The 18,188-nt window shown below is 41.0% G+C and overlaps 1 protein-coding gene across 1 annotated transcript in view; it reads right to left on the bottom strand.

The window, feature by feature from the left end:
• The window catches only part of BRINP1 (BMP/retinoic acid inducible neural specific 1), a 198,645-nt gene that overhangs the window by 137,398 nt on the left and 43,059 nt on the right, over window positions 1-18,188 (bottom strand). Inside the window, 1 exon segment of the mRNA NM_001260978.1 lies at window positions 1,886-2,153. Coding sequence (NP_001247907.1) covers window positions 1,886-2,103 — 218 coding nt within the window. The 5' untranslated portion in view covers window positions 2,104-2,153.

Below are 18,188 nucleotides of genomic sequence, written 5' to 3'. Positions count from 1 at the left end.
AACTAGACGACCAGGGGCCTAACTTTTGGGTTGAACTCCGTCATTTAACTAGCCATTTGACTTTGGTTAAATATTAAATGTAATTTTGGAGCTAGATAGGACCTTAGAAAACAACTTATTGGATGGTTGCAAACTCTGTTTTAGGAGTAGAATCCAAAGTAAACCATACATGAAATCTTAACACAAAAGCAGATATAAACCTTCTCTAGCATAAGGGAGGTGTAGGGCTCAGAATCCTGCCTGATCATCTCTTTGCTCCCCACATTGCAATGGTTTCTATGGCTACTTTAATCAATCCTCAGATTTTTGAATAACATAGGTTGAAAACTGCTGATCTACATCAGCCCTATCATTTGATAAATGAGGACAGTAGAATGCAAAAGATGAGGGAGCTTACCTAGTGTCATAAGACAAGTGCATGGAGAACTGAAATCAGTATCCAGAGGTCTTAATCCCCCATTCTCATAGCAACCTTTTACTTCTCAAGATGTCTAAAACAACCCCCCACATGTATACAAATGATTGCAAAGAAAAATTTTTAGAAAAAGTTTCTTAGAGCTCTGCAACACTCCGCATTTGGAAGCTATACCAGGGAGGCAGCCAACAGAGTGGTTGGAAGGAAAGCACTGGCGTCAGGTAAATCAGTGTGTAGACCCTAGTTCCACTCCTTACTGGATGGATGACTTATAGCAACACACTCAACCTCCAAAGTCCTGATTTTCCCATCTGTAGAAGCCATTGCCCATCTCATAGAGGAGGTTATGAGGGTTGAACAACCTCCCTTCATGGCACATGATAAGTGCTCACTAAAAGGATGCTACTGTTGAATATTCTGAATCTGTGGTTCCATTCAGGGTACCTCTTATTTCAACAGCAATAACCAACACATATGGATTATCTAACATGGACCAGAGTTCCCTTTATAAAACTGCATTGTAGCTACCGCCATGTGATATTATAACTAGTTAACCTCCTAAGACCACACCTAACTACACCTGAGAGAGTTCTTTGCACTCTCTTATTCATTTAAGTCCACAACATTCACTGTGTGTTTATGGTAACAAGGCAGAGCAAAAATCACTCTGGGGATCTAGAAATGAATTCTGTACAAGTCATTCCCTCAAAGAGTTTCCAGTTAGGTGAGAAAAATACACAAGAATGCACTCTAATTCCAAATGATTTTATATTAAAGAGGTGTCAGTGTAGAGAGCTGTGGATATATCAAAGATGTGGCGGTTAAGTGGAATGTGAAAACTCTAAAATAGTTTCAAAGAGGAAAAATTCGGGCTAAGTCTTTTTTTGGATGAGTAGAATGTCAATGGTCCAAGAACTAGTACAGACCTGCTCAAGAAAAGGTTTCTTTGTTTTCCAAATGTTTGAATGTATTTGGGTAGGATCTTAGGTACATCAGCAGCATTTTCAAAACAACGTTACTTATACTTGATGTGGCTGACTAAAATTATGATATGGATGCATATAAACCAGATTCTAAATCCCAGTCCGACCACTTCTAACTGTATGACATTAGACATGTAACTCAACCTAGTTGAGGCTTGATGACCTGATTTGTAAAGTGGGAAAAACAATCAAAACCTATATCTGATGGTTATTAGAAGGTTTAAATGAGATAAGGTATAATAAGTATTAAGATCCCTGCCCAGCATATAAATAAGTACTCAATAAATATTAATTACTTGATCGTCTCCTTGTCATTGCTAACATATTCTGCAAAGAAAAAAAAATTTTAATCAAAAACAGCTTGTGGAAGGCGCACAGACCCTTGACCCAGACACTTCTGCACACAGCAAGGGTTGCACCAATCAATGCCTGACTTCACAAAGCACAATATGAATGTAAGATAAGGGCTATTTAGCCCAGGTCTTACCTGTATATTTTATATCTGGTTGTAAATCCTTGACGGTGTCTTTCCACAAAGGATAGGTAGCTCCTGGAGTGGTGGAAAGGCCCCCTGTCTGAAATGAGCCAATCAAATTCCTTGGAGACATGTTGGTCTGTCCCAGCTGGTTCCTGGTGGGAGGGCTGCACTGAGATACGGCCCCATATAAACAGGAAGTAGAGGAGCTCAACAAACCTCCAGTTCATGCTTTTCTGCCGGCCTTTTTCCTCTCATTCTTGCTCCATTCTGTGGAGTCCTATAGAAGAAAGAATAAAAAAGAGAGGAAAAAAAAGAGAAACCAAAAGAGAGAGAGGAGGGGGGGAGAGGAGTAAAAGAAATAGAAAGACACAGGAAAAGAAAAAATGTGATTAACACATCTTCATAATAATACCTTATGTCAGTAGAGTGCTTTAAAGTTTACAAAACCCAGTATAGTTCTGGTTAAAAACATAGAATCTATGGAAATCTGGGCCCATGTTCCCGTTTTGCTGTTCACATATTGTCTAAACATATACAAACTGTTTGGTCTATTATGGATGCAGTTTTCTCGTAAGTAAAACAGGGTGAGCTTACGAGCCCATAGCTTGGCACTTGGCACATCATAGATGCTCAAGGAAGATGTGTTGAAAAAATGAATAAAATGAATTAACGCAGAAACAGAGTCTCATACACCCAGTATGAGACATGGAGACGTAATTCAAGTGACTGTACCAGTTAATGTCTTCACTAACAACCTGCCTCTCATAAAGAGGTATCAACAAACAAGAGTTCCTTTTCCTTCTCTCACCAGGCATGTATCCACTGAGTACACATTTTGCTTTTGCATGAACAGATGAATGCACAAAGTCTTGTGATGGCTTATTATCATGACTATCTAGGTTGAATACTTTAGAGATGAAGAGTTCATGGAGCTTGCTTACAGTTCACTTCTGCAACGTTCAGTGGAATGTCTCCCAAACCCAAAGAAATATGGCCAGAGAATTTGTCTTTTGGTGACTCAGCCGCAAAGGTTGCCCAGGGTTCAAAGGAAAATTGAAGGCGGTCATTTTGTCATAGGTCTTACATGCTCTTTTATTAGGGGGTATTATGGCCTAGTGGTGCTGCGAGGGTGAAATGCTTAAGACTAAGGGCTAGCTTTGGTAGAGAGGTTCCTTGTGGAGAGAATAGACCAGAAATCACAGGGTCATGCCAATTTTGTAAAAAAAATATACACTTTTTGTTTTGTTTTGTTTTGTTTGAGACGGAGTCTCACTCTGTCACCTAGGCTGGAGGGCAATGGCACAATCTCAGCTCACTGCAACCTCCACCTCCAGGGTTCAAGTGATTATCTTGCCTTGAGTAGCTGGGACTACAGTCATGTGCCACCACACCCAGCTAATTTTTGTATTTTTCATAGAGATGGGGTTTCACTATGTCGGCAGGCTGGTCTCGAACTCCTGACCTCATGATCTGCCCTCCTTGTCAGACTACTTACTCGCTTAAATGTATGTGACCCCATCCTACTTATTCTAACAGAGCTTCTTTTACTCCATATTGAAAGGCAGTTTTAAATCTAGTTTGTATATGTTAGAAACAGTAGTATTTCAGGTCATGTATTTAACTTTTCTGACTTTCAGTTTCCTCATCTGCAAAATGTGGTTAACAATAGCACCTACACTCAGAACCAAGGTGACAATTAAATGACACAATTGCTCCCTCTTGTGCCTGGCATACAGTAAGTGCTCAATAAATAGCATGTATGATGATGAGGATAATGATGATGAATGTCAATACTGATGTCAACTTATTCCCTGTGAGACAGTGTTTTTGTTTACCTGATCCCCACCGCCTGGCCAAACCCTGTTTATATCCTTCAGTAGCCAGCCGAGGTCATGTCCTCAAAGGTCAATTTCCTTTTTTATTCATTTAAAAAAGTGTTATTTGTTTACTCCTCTGAGCTATAGTTGCTCATTTTCTGTAACTGCATTTTAGCCCTTATCACCTTGTATAATGCTTACAGGCATACTTCATTTTACTGTACTTCACTTTATTGAGATTTGCAAATATTAAAGTTTTTACAAATCGAAGGTTTGTGGCAGCCCTCAGCCTACCTAGTCTGTTAGCACCAATTTTCCAACAATATGTGCTCACATCGTGTCTTGGTGTCACATTTTGATAATTATCAAAATATTTCACACTTTTTTATTATTGTTGTATCTGTTGTGGTGGTCTGTGGTCAGCAAACTTTGATGTTATTATTGTAGTTATTTGGGGGCACCATGAACTGGACCCATATAAGATGGCAAACTTTATCGATAAATGTGTGTGTTCTGACTGCTCCACTGACTAGGTATTCCTTTTCTCTCCCTTTCCTCAGGCCTCCCTACTCCCTGAGAAACAATAATACCAAAATTAGGCCAATGAGTAAACCTACAATGACTTCTAATTGTTTAAGTGAAAGGAGGAGTCCTATGTCTCTCACTTTAAATCAAAAGCTAGAAGGCATGGCAAAAGGCAAGACAGGGTGGAAGCTAGGGCTCTTGCACCAGTTAGCCACGTTGTGAATGCAAAGGAAAAGTCCTTCAAGGAAATTAAATGTGCTGTTCCAGTGAACACATGAATGATAAGAAAGCAAAACAGCCTCGTGTTGAATGAAGAGAATTTTAGTGGTCTGGGTAGCAGGTCAAATCAGCCACAACATTCCCTTAAGCCAAAGTCTAATCCAGAGTAAGGTTCTAACTCTCTTCAATTCCATGAAGGATGAGAGACGTGAAATGCTGCAGAAGAAAAGTCTGAAGCTAGCAGAGGTTGCTTCCCGAGGTTTAAAGAAAGAAGCCATCTCTATAACATGAAAGTACAAGGTGAAGAAGCTAATGCTGATGGAGAAGGTGCAGCAAGTTATCCAGAAGATTTAGCTTCGATTATTGATGAAGATGGCTACTGTAAGCAACCTATTTTCTTTCTTATTTTGGAGACAGGGTCTTGCTCTGTCGCCTAGGCTGGAGCTCAGTGGTGCGATCTTGGCTCACTGCAACCTCCACCTCCCGGGTTCAAGCGATTCTCACGCCTCAGCTTCCCCAGTAGCTGAGATTACAGGCGCACGCCATCATGCCCAGCTAATTTTTTGTACATTTAGTAGAAACAGGGTTTCGCCATGTTGGCCAGGCTGGTCTTGAACTCCTGGCCTCAAGTGATCTGCCCGCCTCAGCCTCCCAAAGTGCTGGGATTACAGGCGTAAGCCACTGCACCCGGCCAACAACCTATTTTCAGTGTATACAAAATAGCTCTACATTGGAAGATGTCGATGATTTTCATAGTTAGAGAGAAGTCAGTGCCTGACTTCAAAACTTCAAAGGATAGACTGTCTCTCATTAGGGGCTAATGCAGCAGGTGACTTTAAGTTGACGCCAGTGCTCACCTACCATTCCAAAAATCCTAGGATCCTTAAGAGTAGGCTAAATCTACTCTGCTTGTGATCTAAAGCCTGGAGGACAGCACATTTGTTTACAACATAGTTTACTGAGTATTTTAAGGCCATTATCCAGAACTACTGTGCAAAAAAAAGATTCCTTTCAATATTATTGCCCATTGACAATGCATCTAGTCACATAAGGGCTCTGATAGAGATATACAAGGAGATCAATGGTGTTTTCATGCCTGCTGAAACAACATCCATTCTGCAGCCCATAGATCAAGGCATGATTTTGACTTTCAAGTTTTATTGAGAAATACATTTCATGAGGTCAAGAGATCGAGACTATCCTGGCCAACATGGTGAAACCCTGTCTCTACTAAAAATACAAAAATTAGCTGGTCATGGTGGCACACACCTGCAGTTACAGCTACTTGGGAGGCTGAGCCAGGAGAATCGCTTGAACCCAGGAGGCAGAGGTTGCAGTGAACCAAGATCGTGCCACTACACTCCAGTCTGGCAATAGAGTGACACTCCGTCTCAAAAAAAAAAAAAAAAAAAAGGAAAAAGAAATACATTTTATATTGCTATAGCTGCCATAAAGAGGGATTCCTCTGATGGATCTGGGCATTGTAAATTGGAAACCTTCTGGAAAAGAGTCACCATTCTAGATGCCATTAAGAACATTTGTGATTCATGGGAAGAAGTCAAAATATCAACAGTAACAGGAATTTGGAAGAAGTTGATTTCAAACCTCATGAATGATCATGAGGGGTTCAAGACTTCAGTGGAGTAAATCACTGTAGATGTGACAGAAATAGCAAGAGAACTAGAATTAGAAGTAGAGCCTGAGGATATGACTGAATTGCTGCAATTTCACGATGAAACTTGAACGGATGACAAGTTGCTCTTTACGGATGAGCAAAGAAAGCAGTATCTCAAGATGGAGTCTACTCTTGATGAAGATGCTATGAACACTGTTGAAATGACAACAAAGGATTTAGAATACTACATAAACTTCGTTGATAAAACAGTGGCAGGATTTGAGAGTACTGACTCTGGTTGTGAAAGCAGTTCTACCTTATGTAAAATACTATCAAACAGCATCACATTCTACAAAATTATTTCATGAAAGAAAGAGTCAATTGATGTGGAAAATCTCATTGTTGTCTTATTTTAAGAAATTGCCACAGCCTCCCAACCTTCAGCAATCTGACCACCCTGATCACTCAGAAGCCAACAACATTGAGGCAAGACCTTATGCCAGCAAAAAGATTTTAATTCACTGAAATTTCAGATGATCATTAGCCTTTTATTTCAGTAATAAAGTGTTTTTAATAAAGGCATATACATTCTTTTCTGAGACACACTGCTATCCTACACTTAATAGGCTACAGGATACTGCAAACATAAGTTTAATATGCACTGGGAGGCCAAAAAATTGGGGTGATTCCATTTATTGCAATATTTACTTTATTGTGGTCATCTGGAACACAACCTACAATATCTCTGAGATATGCCTGTAATTGTTTCTATGTCTGTCTTGTTCCTTGGGCTGTAAGCCTTTAACTGGAAATAATCTTTAGAAAACTATGGCTACTCTCGCTCAGCTGCATGACTCTAGACAGTCATGTCTCCTCTCTAGACCTCAGATTTTTATGTCTTCCATGTGAAAATGTGGTAAGGACACAAACAATTTGTCAACTGTAAACCCATCTATACACATGATTAAATATGACACCTCATTTGTCTACTTTTCCAGTTGAATATGAAAGATAAAGCAAAGCTAAGAAAGAGAAAAAAAAATTTTTAAAGAGAGATGTGATTTCTTGCCCAGTTGGTTATTTCTCTCTGTTGCCCATTGCACTGTTTTATCATGAGTTGCTATAAAAATTTGCTTGTCACTGCAAGTCTCAGCTCTCAGGGGCAAAGGAGAAAGGTATGTGAGCAGAGTGAGCTGGCAAAAGCTGTGGCCTGAGGTCTTGTTCAGAGCCTAAAACAAAGCCGTACATGTTGAGTGCAGAACAGTAACAACTACAACTGCCAAACTGTCTGCCAGAGCCCCCAAGTGGCAAGCAGGGGATGAAGGCGATTGTTGGGAGATCCTGGTAGTGATACAACACACTGAAGTCACAGCGTGTCACCCACACAGCCCTTCTACATGCCTTCTATTGTAAACTGGTGCAAGGTGGGAGCCTGTGAGAGAATGCTTAGCTGTTAGACTGTTCGCAAAGAAACAAGACTCAGAACACTGCAGCTCTCAAAAGTGGAACAAGGTCATACATGGAAGAGAAATATGTGTGTGTGTGTGTGTGTGTGTGTGTGTGTGTGTGTGTGTGTGTGTGTAGGAGAGTGAAATCTCAGCCTATAGTCCCAGAATTTGCTGAAATTTGAAAGATTTAACTCAGTACTTCCCATGGGTGGACCTTTTGCTCCCCAGGGAACATCTTTGATCGTCACAACTGAGGGGATGCTGCTGGCATCTGGTGGGTGGAGGCCAGGGATGCTGCTAAACATCTTACACTGCACAAGACAGCCCCCACAACAAAGAATACGGGACCCCACATGTCAATGATGCAAATGTTGAGAAACCCTGCTCTAATCCAACTCCTTTTTATAGATCATAACCTGAGTGGCAAATTGGGCTAGACTCCTATCTTCTAGTTCTCAGTTAAGAGTTCTTCTCATTCTGCCACATTACCTTGGCCAGGCACTGGGCATGTATGCTGTGTTTCAACTTGCTTTGTTCTTAGGGTCTGTAATATAATCTACATTTCCTCAAGTAGAGATGAATTTTTCCTGGAAGAAGTCAAAATATATCTCTGTTGATTTAGAACATCATAGTAATCCACAGAGCACCAGAAATGAAAATGAAAGTTTCTATAGAGTCCTTGACTCTATTAATGGAAATGGATATTTTGTTGGGCTGGAACAAGGAGTAGTACATATGTTACCCATATATATATATTTGTTATGATGGCAGGGAGTGACTCCCATTGTGTAAATAAGACCATATTAGCACCAACTGTGCTGGAGACTCGAGATAATATGAGAGTCACATTATCGGTATTTATTGAGCATCTACTATATACTGGCTTTAAAATGGTTTGTTTTCTTGGTAGTTGCCAAAGCATACAGTCCAGAGCAGTTACAAATAAAGATGTATTCCACAAAATGGGTACAGTTATCCAATTTAACAAATGAGCACCTTAGGACTCAGAGACATTGAATAACTTTCTCAAGCTCACAACTCCCAAGTGTCAGTATTGGGATTCTAACTTGTGAATATCTCATTACACACTCTGTACAATCTCCAGCATTCCCCAGCCCCATCTCATTCCAGCTGAAATTAGATCCTGCTCTCCGGAGATTCAAAATATAATGGGGGAGTCACACCCAAGTGTGAACAATTCTAATATGAAATATGCTGCCATAAATACTATAATAAAGAAAAGAAGTCCAGTGGAGGAATGGAGGCCAGAGAAACTGTTTTCAGCAAGGGCACTGAGAGAACCCCATAGAAGAGGGACATAGTACTTGAGAAGGGTTTCAAATAGCATGTACAGTTTTATTAAGCACACATGGGGAAAAGGAAATTTCAGCAGAACAGACGGCCTACAAAAGCCTTGGGTGGGTGGGAGAAGGCAGGAGAGTAATGAGGTGTGTGCTGGGGATAGCACACCAGGTGGCAGAGAGCTTAGGGAGAACCAGAGCCCTGAGGCAGCTGATCACCCATCTCTCACTCTGTCTCCCTCTCATCAAATGAACTGTGGATTTCATTTCTGTACTATCTGCTAAGGTCAAAAGGCATTGTGGATGTTCAATAAATTTATCTATTCATTCATTACCATACTGAACAACTATTATGTGTCAGATACTCTTCTAGAAGATAGAAATTCAACAGTGGACAGAACAGCCAGGGCCCTCAAAGAGCTTATTTTTGGTTAGTGGGGAGAGGGGAGGAAACAAATGGGCACTGACTCTACATGTGGTGGGTGCAGAGTGCTCTGAACAAAACCAAAGCAGGTCAGAGGTCTGAGACTGGAGGTGCTGCTTTCTATGCAAGGCTGCTCAGGAAAAGCATCTCTGATAAAGGGGCTTCCAGGCAGAGACCTAAAGAAAGTAAAGAGATGACTGGTGCAGATGCCGCAGGGAAAAGCAATTTTAGTGGAAGAAAGGAAAAGAGACAGGGACAGGGTGGGTTCAACGCTTGACTATAATCAGAAGTCAAGTTGCATTTCCATCTCCCGCAGGGAGCTTATACTTTAGTTGCTGTGAAAGTCATTTTGAGGAAGAAATCACACATTAAGTGGACATTTACTATGTGTCAGAAACTGCACTTATTGCTTTACACATGTGAGAAGGAGGGGTTATGGTACCCATTTTACACATGGTGAGGAGGGGAAACTAAGGTTCAGAAAGGCAAAGTGACTGGCCTCATACCACAAAGTTGGCAAACAGCAGATTTAGAACTGGAGGCTGTGCTGCCTAATTTTGGAGCCCCTGACCACATGTGTCTATCAAGAGCTTTCAATATGGCTAGTCCAAATGGAAGTGTGCTATTCATAAAAATACACACCAGCATTTCAAAGACTTAGCAAGAATAATGGAATTTACTTATTTATTTTTAATCAATTAATTTATTTTTAGTGTTTTGAGACAAGGTGTCACTCTATTTCCCAGAGTGCAGTGGCACAAATACAGCTCACTGCAGCATTGACCTCCCCAGCTCAAGCAATCCTCCTGCAGCTGGGACTACAAGCACAAGCCACCATGCCTGGCTAATTTTATTATTTTTTGTAGAGACTAATTTTATTATTTTGGGGAAGCTCAAGCCATCCTCCCACCTTGGCCTCCCAAAGTTCTGGGATTAAAGGTGTGAGCAACCATGCCTGGCCAATAGAATTTTAAATAGCTCACTAATGTTTTATACTGATTACATGTTGAAATATTATGATCTGGGAAATACTGGATTAAATAAAAAATTAAGGTGGCTGCTAGAAACTTTAAAATTACATATGTGGCTGGTATTCTACTTCTATTGGGCAGCGGGGGCCAGGATGAACCCTCATACTCTATGACACTGCTCCAGAAGGTCATTCATCCATCTCCACATTTTTACCAACAGTGTAGAACCCAACTTATTCTCCCTTAGAGTCATTGGGTTGAGCCAGTCTCCTCTTGCCTCTTGCCTCTAAAATCAACAAATTAACAATAAATACACTGGAAATACAAATTTCCATGCTCAAGGGCCACATCTCCCAATCCCCATGCCCTAGCAACAGTGTTAAATATCTATCACTATGCATTTCAGAACTGTTGTTCTTCCAAAAGATTCACAAAGGGAATTTCCTGCCACTGGAGTTTAGAGCTTGTGAAAGGGAGGCTGGTTCTATTCTGAGCACTGCCCTTGACCTCCTGCGACCTTCGATGAGTCACAGGCCCCTTGCTGCATAGGGCTCTGGTCTACCCAGAACCGCCGACACTGGCTGTGGCGTGGTGAGCACGTGGGGCCCTTGGCTGAACTGTGCTATATATAAGCCTGCAGTGTTATTAAGGGAATTGGGTTCATCCCACACAGAGTGCATTCTCTAATTGTTGCTATTGTAAATTATTTACATCCGAGGCACACACTCAGGAGGAGGAGATGAGAGAGAATGACCTTCCAGCAGCGCTGCTACCAAGCTCATCCTCTGGAGTTTTCTGCATGGATTGCTGGGCCATGACCCATATTCTGGGCCAGAGGTAGAAGGGAATGCCTCCTCCCTCCCTCCACCCAGGTCCCTGAGAAACTGGGCTGATGATCGGATCTGGGAAGTTAACCCACAATATTTGCCTCTTAAACCTGAGTCAACTGGATAATCTCATCTAGGCTTAACTCTCAAATCTGCTTCTCCAGATAAGACTTCTCACCAATAATGCAGACCTTCAAAGCTGAGTGACCTTGGGTATGTTATTAACCCCCTCTGTGCCTCAGTTTCCTCATCTGTAAAATGTGGGCAGTAACAGGGGGATGCACATCTCTTGGGGATCAGATCCAAATTAAACATAATTTTAAAATATAACTATTTTAGTTTCAACTGAACCCCAAAACTATAGCTACCATATTCCAAACACAGGTGCATGACCATCATATAGTACTTATAAAAACAGGCAGCCAAAATGCACTTTTTGGGGATTCTTAACTTCTTACGCACATCACAGCATGAAAAGTAAGATGCCAGGACTAGGAGTGGAGTTTGAGTGGCCTCTGACAGTGCTGAGCCCTCCTTCCTACCCTCTAAACTTCCCATGGGCAGAATGGGGTATAGAGGCCCCTCACCTCAAGCTTCCACAGGACAACTCAAAGAGCATGGCAAATGTTTCCTGGAGCTTGGGGGAACATGGAGAATTGGTGTCTAATCACATCAGAGAAATCTCAAAGAAAAATTCCAAAGAGAGAAATCTAAAGAGAGGCAGGCTAAAACCCAGAAGCAGAGCAGGGGCTACAATTTGGGAAGTAACTGCCTAGTTCATGGGTAAAAGGAATGTGCCCCCTCCACATAGATCAGAGGTGGGCCACCTGCAAGGGAAAACTGGGTGAGGTTGCCTTCAATCCTGACCCAGAAGGAGAGGCAATGCCAGAGACAAGAAACTGGAATAATCTCCCTGCCATGTACCAAGGGTCCAAAGGATGAGTGACAGGCAAGCAGCTGAAGGGGCATTATCCTACATCAAAGGAATCACAAGTAAGAAATCCCAGAGAAAAAGGAAAACTCCAAAAATACCCCAAATAAATGTTGCCAGTAAGAAAAGGTTAGCATTAAACATCTGCCAAGGCTGCAAAGTACTGATGCTAGATCATCAGAAAATACTCGTCAAGGAAGAATCCTTCTACCTCCTCACTTCTCCATTGTGGCCAAACCTTATGCCTTGAAGAAGTCAGAGGTCAAGGTTAGCAAGACGGAGGAGGCATGGTAAAATTGTAACTTGGGGAAAGAGGAAAATCTGGAGGAAGAGTGAAGTTTCCACTTTAAATAAAATATTCGTTGTAATATACTGAACTGGACACATTGATTACTGAGCAGAGACTGTGTATGGAGAATAGAGGTGAACCCCCCAAATTTTAAAAGTCACCTGAAAAAATTGTGGTCTGGCCTTAACATTTCATCCAAATGTCAGAGGAAACCTGATCCAAGAGTTAAGTTTAAAAGTGGGTGAAAAGAAGCAAGTGGTTTTTGCTTTTGTTTCTTTCTGATCTTGTCCTATGAATCCTGTTTAGCCAAAGGTAAGATTTCATGGATTAAAACACCTTCGTGCCCAACTCAGTACAAAAGTCCAATTAATTCCAATGAGAATTTACTAATCAGGGTACATAAGGCAAAAAAAAAAAAAAAAAAAATCTTACAATTTCTAGTGTACTTATTTATTACTTATCTTCAAGACTCATCCCAAATACCAGTCACAAGTCACCAGTGGTCGTGAAGTGAAGAGCAGAAGCCCCACTGCACTGTGGGTTCTGTCTTCCCTTTACTTCCCGGGTATTGTGATAACTTGGTGTTTTTATCGGCGCCTAGTGATATAGAGTTTAGGATTATATCATCTGACTTTAACCAAAATGAGCAAGTGACTTCAAAATACTACTGGGAAGAAACTTTTAATTGGCAAAAATGAAAATAATTCAAGGAAGCACAAACAAGAAAATGGTGAAGGGCCAGCCACCCTACAACGCTCAATCAAAAGTGAGATTTAATCAGGTTTATCAAAAATTAGAAGATTCAAGATAATCATGAAGACTAAAGTATGGATTTACATCTGCTATCATTAATGCTGACCCTTGCTCTAAGTGGATCTTGAACACTGGGGAATTGAGATATTAGCTAGTAAAATTAATATGTGTAAATAATTTACATAAACACATTCATAGGAATGAATATTGCCAAAAATTTCTACTGATCGCTACATGCATATCTTACAAAAACATTCTAGAAAATCCTGGAATGGCTGGGTGCAGTGGCTCATGTCTGTAATCCCAACACTTTGGGAGGCCAAGGTGGGCAGATCACTTGAGGCTGGGAGTTCGAGACCAGCCTGACCAACATGGAGAAACCCCGTCTCTACTAAAAATATAAAAATTAGCTGGGTGTGGTGGCGCATGTCTGTAATCCCAGCTACTGGGGAGGCTGAGGCAAGAAAATTGCTTGAACCAGGAAGGCGAAAGTTGTAGTGAGCCACTGCACTCCAGCCTGGGCAACAAACTCTGTCTCAAAGAAGACAGAAGAAGGAAAGAAAGAGAGAAAGAGAGGAAGAGAGGAAGGAAGGAAGGAAGGAAGGAAGGAAGGAAGGAAGGAAGGAAGGAAGGAAGGAAGGAAGGAAGGAAGGAAGGAAGGAAAAAAGAAATCTCTGGAATGAGTGTTCATTATAATTTGTATATTTTACATTATTATTTTTAACTACATAATCAACATCTCTAGAAAATCCCACAGGCTTCTCAAACTTAAAATATCCCCAACTAAACTCATTATCACCCTCTCAAACTTTCCTGTCTCCCAGTACTCCCCATCCAAGTAAACCACACAATCTCCCAAATCATGCCTGTGAGAAGCTTGGGACTTTTCCTTTTTCCTTCACCCTATTTGGCCATTGCCACTGCAGCCACCACCATCTCCACATCCTGTCAATTTACTTTGCTTTCACATCCATCTACTTCCTTTGCCAGTCGTATCTGTCTCCCATCTCTGTAAACCTCAGAGCAATCTTACACTCTTCCCTTTCCCTTACACACTTCTTTTTCTAAGCCTATCCTTGCTTGACACCTTTGGAACATGACTAACTCTCACTTGGATTATCACAACCATCTTCCTACTGGTCATCTTGCTTCATGTCTCTCTACCACCTCCATCCTAAGCACTTGTTGCCAGAGTGATCTATCAAAATACGGATGCAACCATGACACTCACCTAATTTAACAGATCCAGCCATTCCCTATTGATTGTTTTACACCTTAGTCTTGCATTCAACAATAAGCTGAGTCCTTTTCCTACTTCCATGCTTCCACACCCCATCCTCAACTCATCTTGTTCTCCAGATTCTCTCCCCAGTTGCACCAACTGAACATACTGTAAATCTCCATGCCTCAGTGCCTTTGTTTAGACTGTTCCCTCTTCTTGCAATGCCCATCCCTGTTTCCCAACTTTGTAATAGGCAATTCATGGCTAAATTTATTAGTAAGAGTGAATGAAAGATTATTGAGCATGTATTCCTTGCTAGATACTATGTCAGACTCTCATGCCCATAGCATTAAATCCACAAAACAATCCCATAAGATATTAAATTGCATTTTCAATTTTTACAGATGATAAAGCTGAGGCCCTTTTAAAGTAACTGATTATTTTTCCAGTGTCATAGTACCTAAAAATGGCAGAATTGAAATTAAACCTAAACCAATTCCAAGTGCTATGACTCAGGGTTTTAAAACAGTAAGCTGAGAAACCACATCATCCCTAATTGTAGTTTTCTCATTTTGACCAGTGTGAACTACCACAAATCAACTGTAAAAATGTTAATAAAGAGAATTTCTGATAAATCATCTTAAAGCATGAAACTCCTGGAAATAGTGAATCTAGAGAAGTTCATGGAAAGCGCAATAAAAAATAAAATATGTAGAATAATTATTTTTGTAACTTTTTTCTGTGATCCCGAGCATTATATTTTATTAACAATATAAACCTAAGTTATGTATAGTATCGTTTACTTTTTAAATATTTCATTTGGACCCACATTTAGAAATGTGAGGGTCTAAATTCAGGGAAACTGCCTTTGGAGTTTTCTCCCCAAATTATCAACAGTCTATGCAAGAGATCTTTCAAAAGGGGAAGTGAAATAAACATCTTGGAGTGTTTATTCTAGGCCAGTTTGCTAAAATTCAATAGATATTTATTAAGCCTCTATTTTAATGGGCTCTTACAGTCCAGAATGCAAGATGGACATAGAAATAGGCAATTTCAGTATAAAGTAATAACAGAGCAAAGACAGGATATATCCAGGGTTCTGTGGAACATGGGCCCCTAAACTAGGGTCTCTGGAAATGCTTCCTGGAGACGACATCTAGATGAGGCCTTAGAAGACAGAGAGACATTTGTGAGGTAATGAAAAATTTGGCCTGCATTTCAGGCCAAGAGAAGCATGTGAAATGGCATGAAGGAGTGTGTTGTGAGTATGGAATCTACAAACATTTCCCAGTTGCTGCAGTGGGAATTTTGAGGCAGAGAGTGGCGGCAGATGAAGCAAAACCTCAGTGGGATCACTTATTACATAACCCTATCATTACCAACAACTGGTAGTTTCCTGAGGACCAAGATTCTTTTTTATTTTATTTTAGTGCTGGGGTACATGTGCAGGATGTTCAGGTTTGTTACATAGGTAAACATATGCCATGGTGGTTGGCCGTACCTATCAACTCATCACCTAGGTATTAAGCCCGACATGCATTAGCTATTTTTCCTGATGCTCTCTCCCACCCTGCCTTCCCCAGGCAGGCCCCAGTGTGTGTTGTTCCCCTCCCTGTGGAGGACCAAGATTCCTGTTTCCCCTTCCATGTATGTCCAGCATCTGGAACTAATTATTGGGTAGGTACTAAATTAGTATTTATTGAATGGATGAACTGTACAAATTGAGAGCTAGGATTTACTCCATGGGATCACAAGGAACCATGGGAGGCTTCTAAACACAGTAGCTTTATGTCAGAGTGTCATTTCAGATGAATTACTCCAACTGCAGTGGTTAGTGAATAGATTTAAAGTAGGATAAGGAAGCAATTGAGGACACTATAGATTATATATGGTCTGAACGAGACATCTTATATTAGATGGAAAGAAAAAAATGAGAAGCAAAATTAGCAAGATTTGGTGACTGGGTGGGTGAAGTGAGAAAAGGAAGATGTGTACAATGACTCCTAGTCTGTTTTGGAAACCAGGTTAATGGTGGTGTTATTCATGACAATAAACAATAACGGAAAAGGAATGGGTTTTAAGTAAATGATGACAAGTTCCCTCTTGGATCTGTTGCGTTTGAGGTGTCTATTGACATTCAAGTTAGGATTTCTAGTAGACTATAGAAAGAAGAAGAAGAAGAAGAAGAAGAAGAAGAAGAAGAAGAAGAAGAAGAAGAAGAAGAAGAAGAAGAAGAAGAAGAAGGAGGAGGAGGAGGAGGAGGAGGAGGAGGAGGAGGAGGAGGAGGAGGAGGAGGAGGAGGAGGAGGAAGAGGAGGAGGAGGAGGAGGAGGAGGAGGAGGGGGAGGAGGAGGAGGAGGAGGAGGAGGAGGAGGAGGAAGGAAGAAGGAAGAAGGAAGAAGGAAGAAGGAAGAAGAGCCAGGGCTAGAGGTAAATATTTGTAAATTACTATGAACCAGTGGTGGTTAGAACTACAGAAGTGTATGAGACCACTCAGTAAACACATGAGTCAAGAGTAATGCAAATAAATGGTAAGCAACGCTCATTTTTAGTCAGCATGAAGAGGAAGAGATGCCATAAAGTAGACTGAAAAGAGATAGTACGATGGGTAAAGGGGAATTATGAGAGAATAATGGCAACAAAGCCAGGGGAGCAGGGGTGTGTAAGAGGAAAAGGGTCTCAAGTTTCAAAGGCTACAGAGTGCTAGAACAAGATAAAGATGTAAAATATCTACAGCACAATCAAACTAGAACTCAAAACTAAGAAACTCACTCAAAACCGCTCAACTACATGGAAACTGAACAAACCTGCTTCTGAATAACTACCGGGTACATAATGAAATGAAGACAGAAATAAAGATGTTCCTTGTTTTTTTTGTTTGTTTGTTTGTTTGTTTGTTTTTTGAGACAGAGTCTCACTCTGTTGCCCAGGCTGGAGTGCAGTGGCCGGATCTCAGCTCACTGCAAGCTCTGCCTCCTGGGTTTATGCCATTCTCCTGCCTCAGCCTCCTGAGTAGCTGGGACTACAGGCGCCCGCCACTTCGCCCGGCTAGTTTTTTGTATTTTTAGTAGAGACGGGGTTTCACCATGTTAGCCAGGATGATCTTGATCTCCCGACCTCGTGATCCGCCTGTCTCGGCCTCCCAAAGTTCTGGGACTACAGGCATGAGCCACCGCGCCCTGCAAGATGTTCTTTGAAACCAATAAGAACAAAGACACAACATATCAGAATCTCTGGGACACATATAAAGCAGTGTGTAGTGGGAAATTTATAGCACCAAATGTCCACAAGATAAAGCAGGAAAGATCTAAAATTGACACCCTAACATCACAGTTAAAAGAACTGAAGAAGCAAGAGCAAACACATTCGAAAGCTAGCAGAAGGCAAGAAATAACTAAGATCAGAGCAGAACTGAAGGAGATAGAGACACAAAAAACCCTTCAAAAAAAATCAATGAATCCAGGAGCTGTTTTTTCGAAAGGATCAACAAAATTGATAGACCGCTAGCAAGGCTAATAAAGAAGAAAAGAGAGAAGAATCAAATAGATGCAATAAAAAATGATAAAGGGATATCACCACCAATCCCACAGAAATACAAACTACCATCAGAGAATACTATAAACACCTGTACGCAAATAAACTAGAAAATCTAGAAGAAATGGATGAATTCCTGGACACATACACCCTACCGAGACTAAACCAGGAAGAAGGTGAATCCCTGAATAGACCAATAACAGGCTCTGAAATTGAGGCAATAATTAATAGCCTACCAACCAAAAAAAGTCCAGGACCAGATGGATTCACAGCCAAATTCTACCAGAGGTACAAAGAGGAGCTGGTACCATTCCTTCTGAAACTATTCCAATCAATAGAAAAAGAGGAAATCCTGCCTAACTCATTTTTATGAGGCCAGCATCATCCTGATACCAAAGCCTGGCAGAGACACAACAAAAAAAGAGAATTTTAGACCA

Source organism: Macaca mulatta, chromosome 15, assembly GCF_049350105.2.
Source record: "Macaca mulatta isolate MMU2019108-1 chromosome 15, T2T-MMU8v2.0, whole genome shotgun sequence".
In the NCBI taxonomy this organism is placed as follows: domain Eukaryota; kingdom Metazoa; phylum Chordata; class Mammalia; order Primates; family Cercopithecidae; genus Macaca; species Macaca mulatta.
The sequence above is the reverse complement of the archived record's forward strand: the minus strand, read 5'-3'. Positions and strand labels throughout refer to the sequence as shown.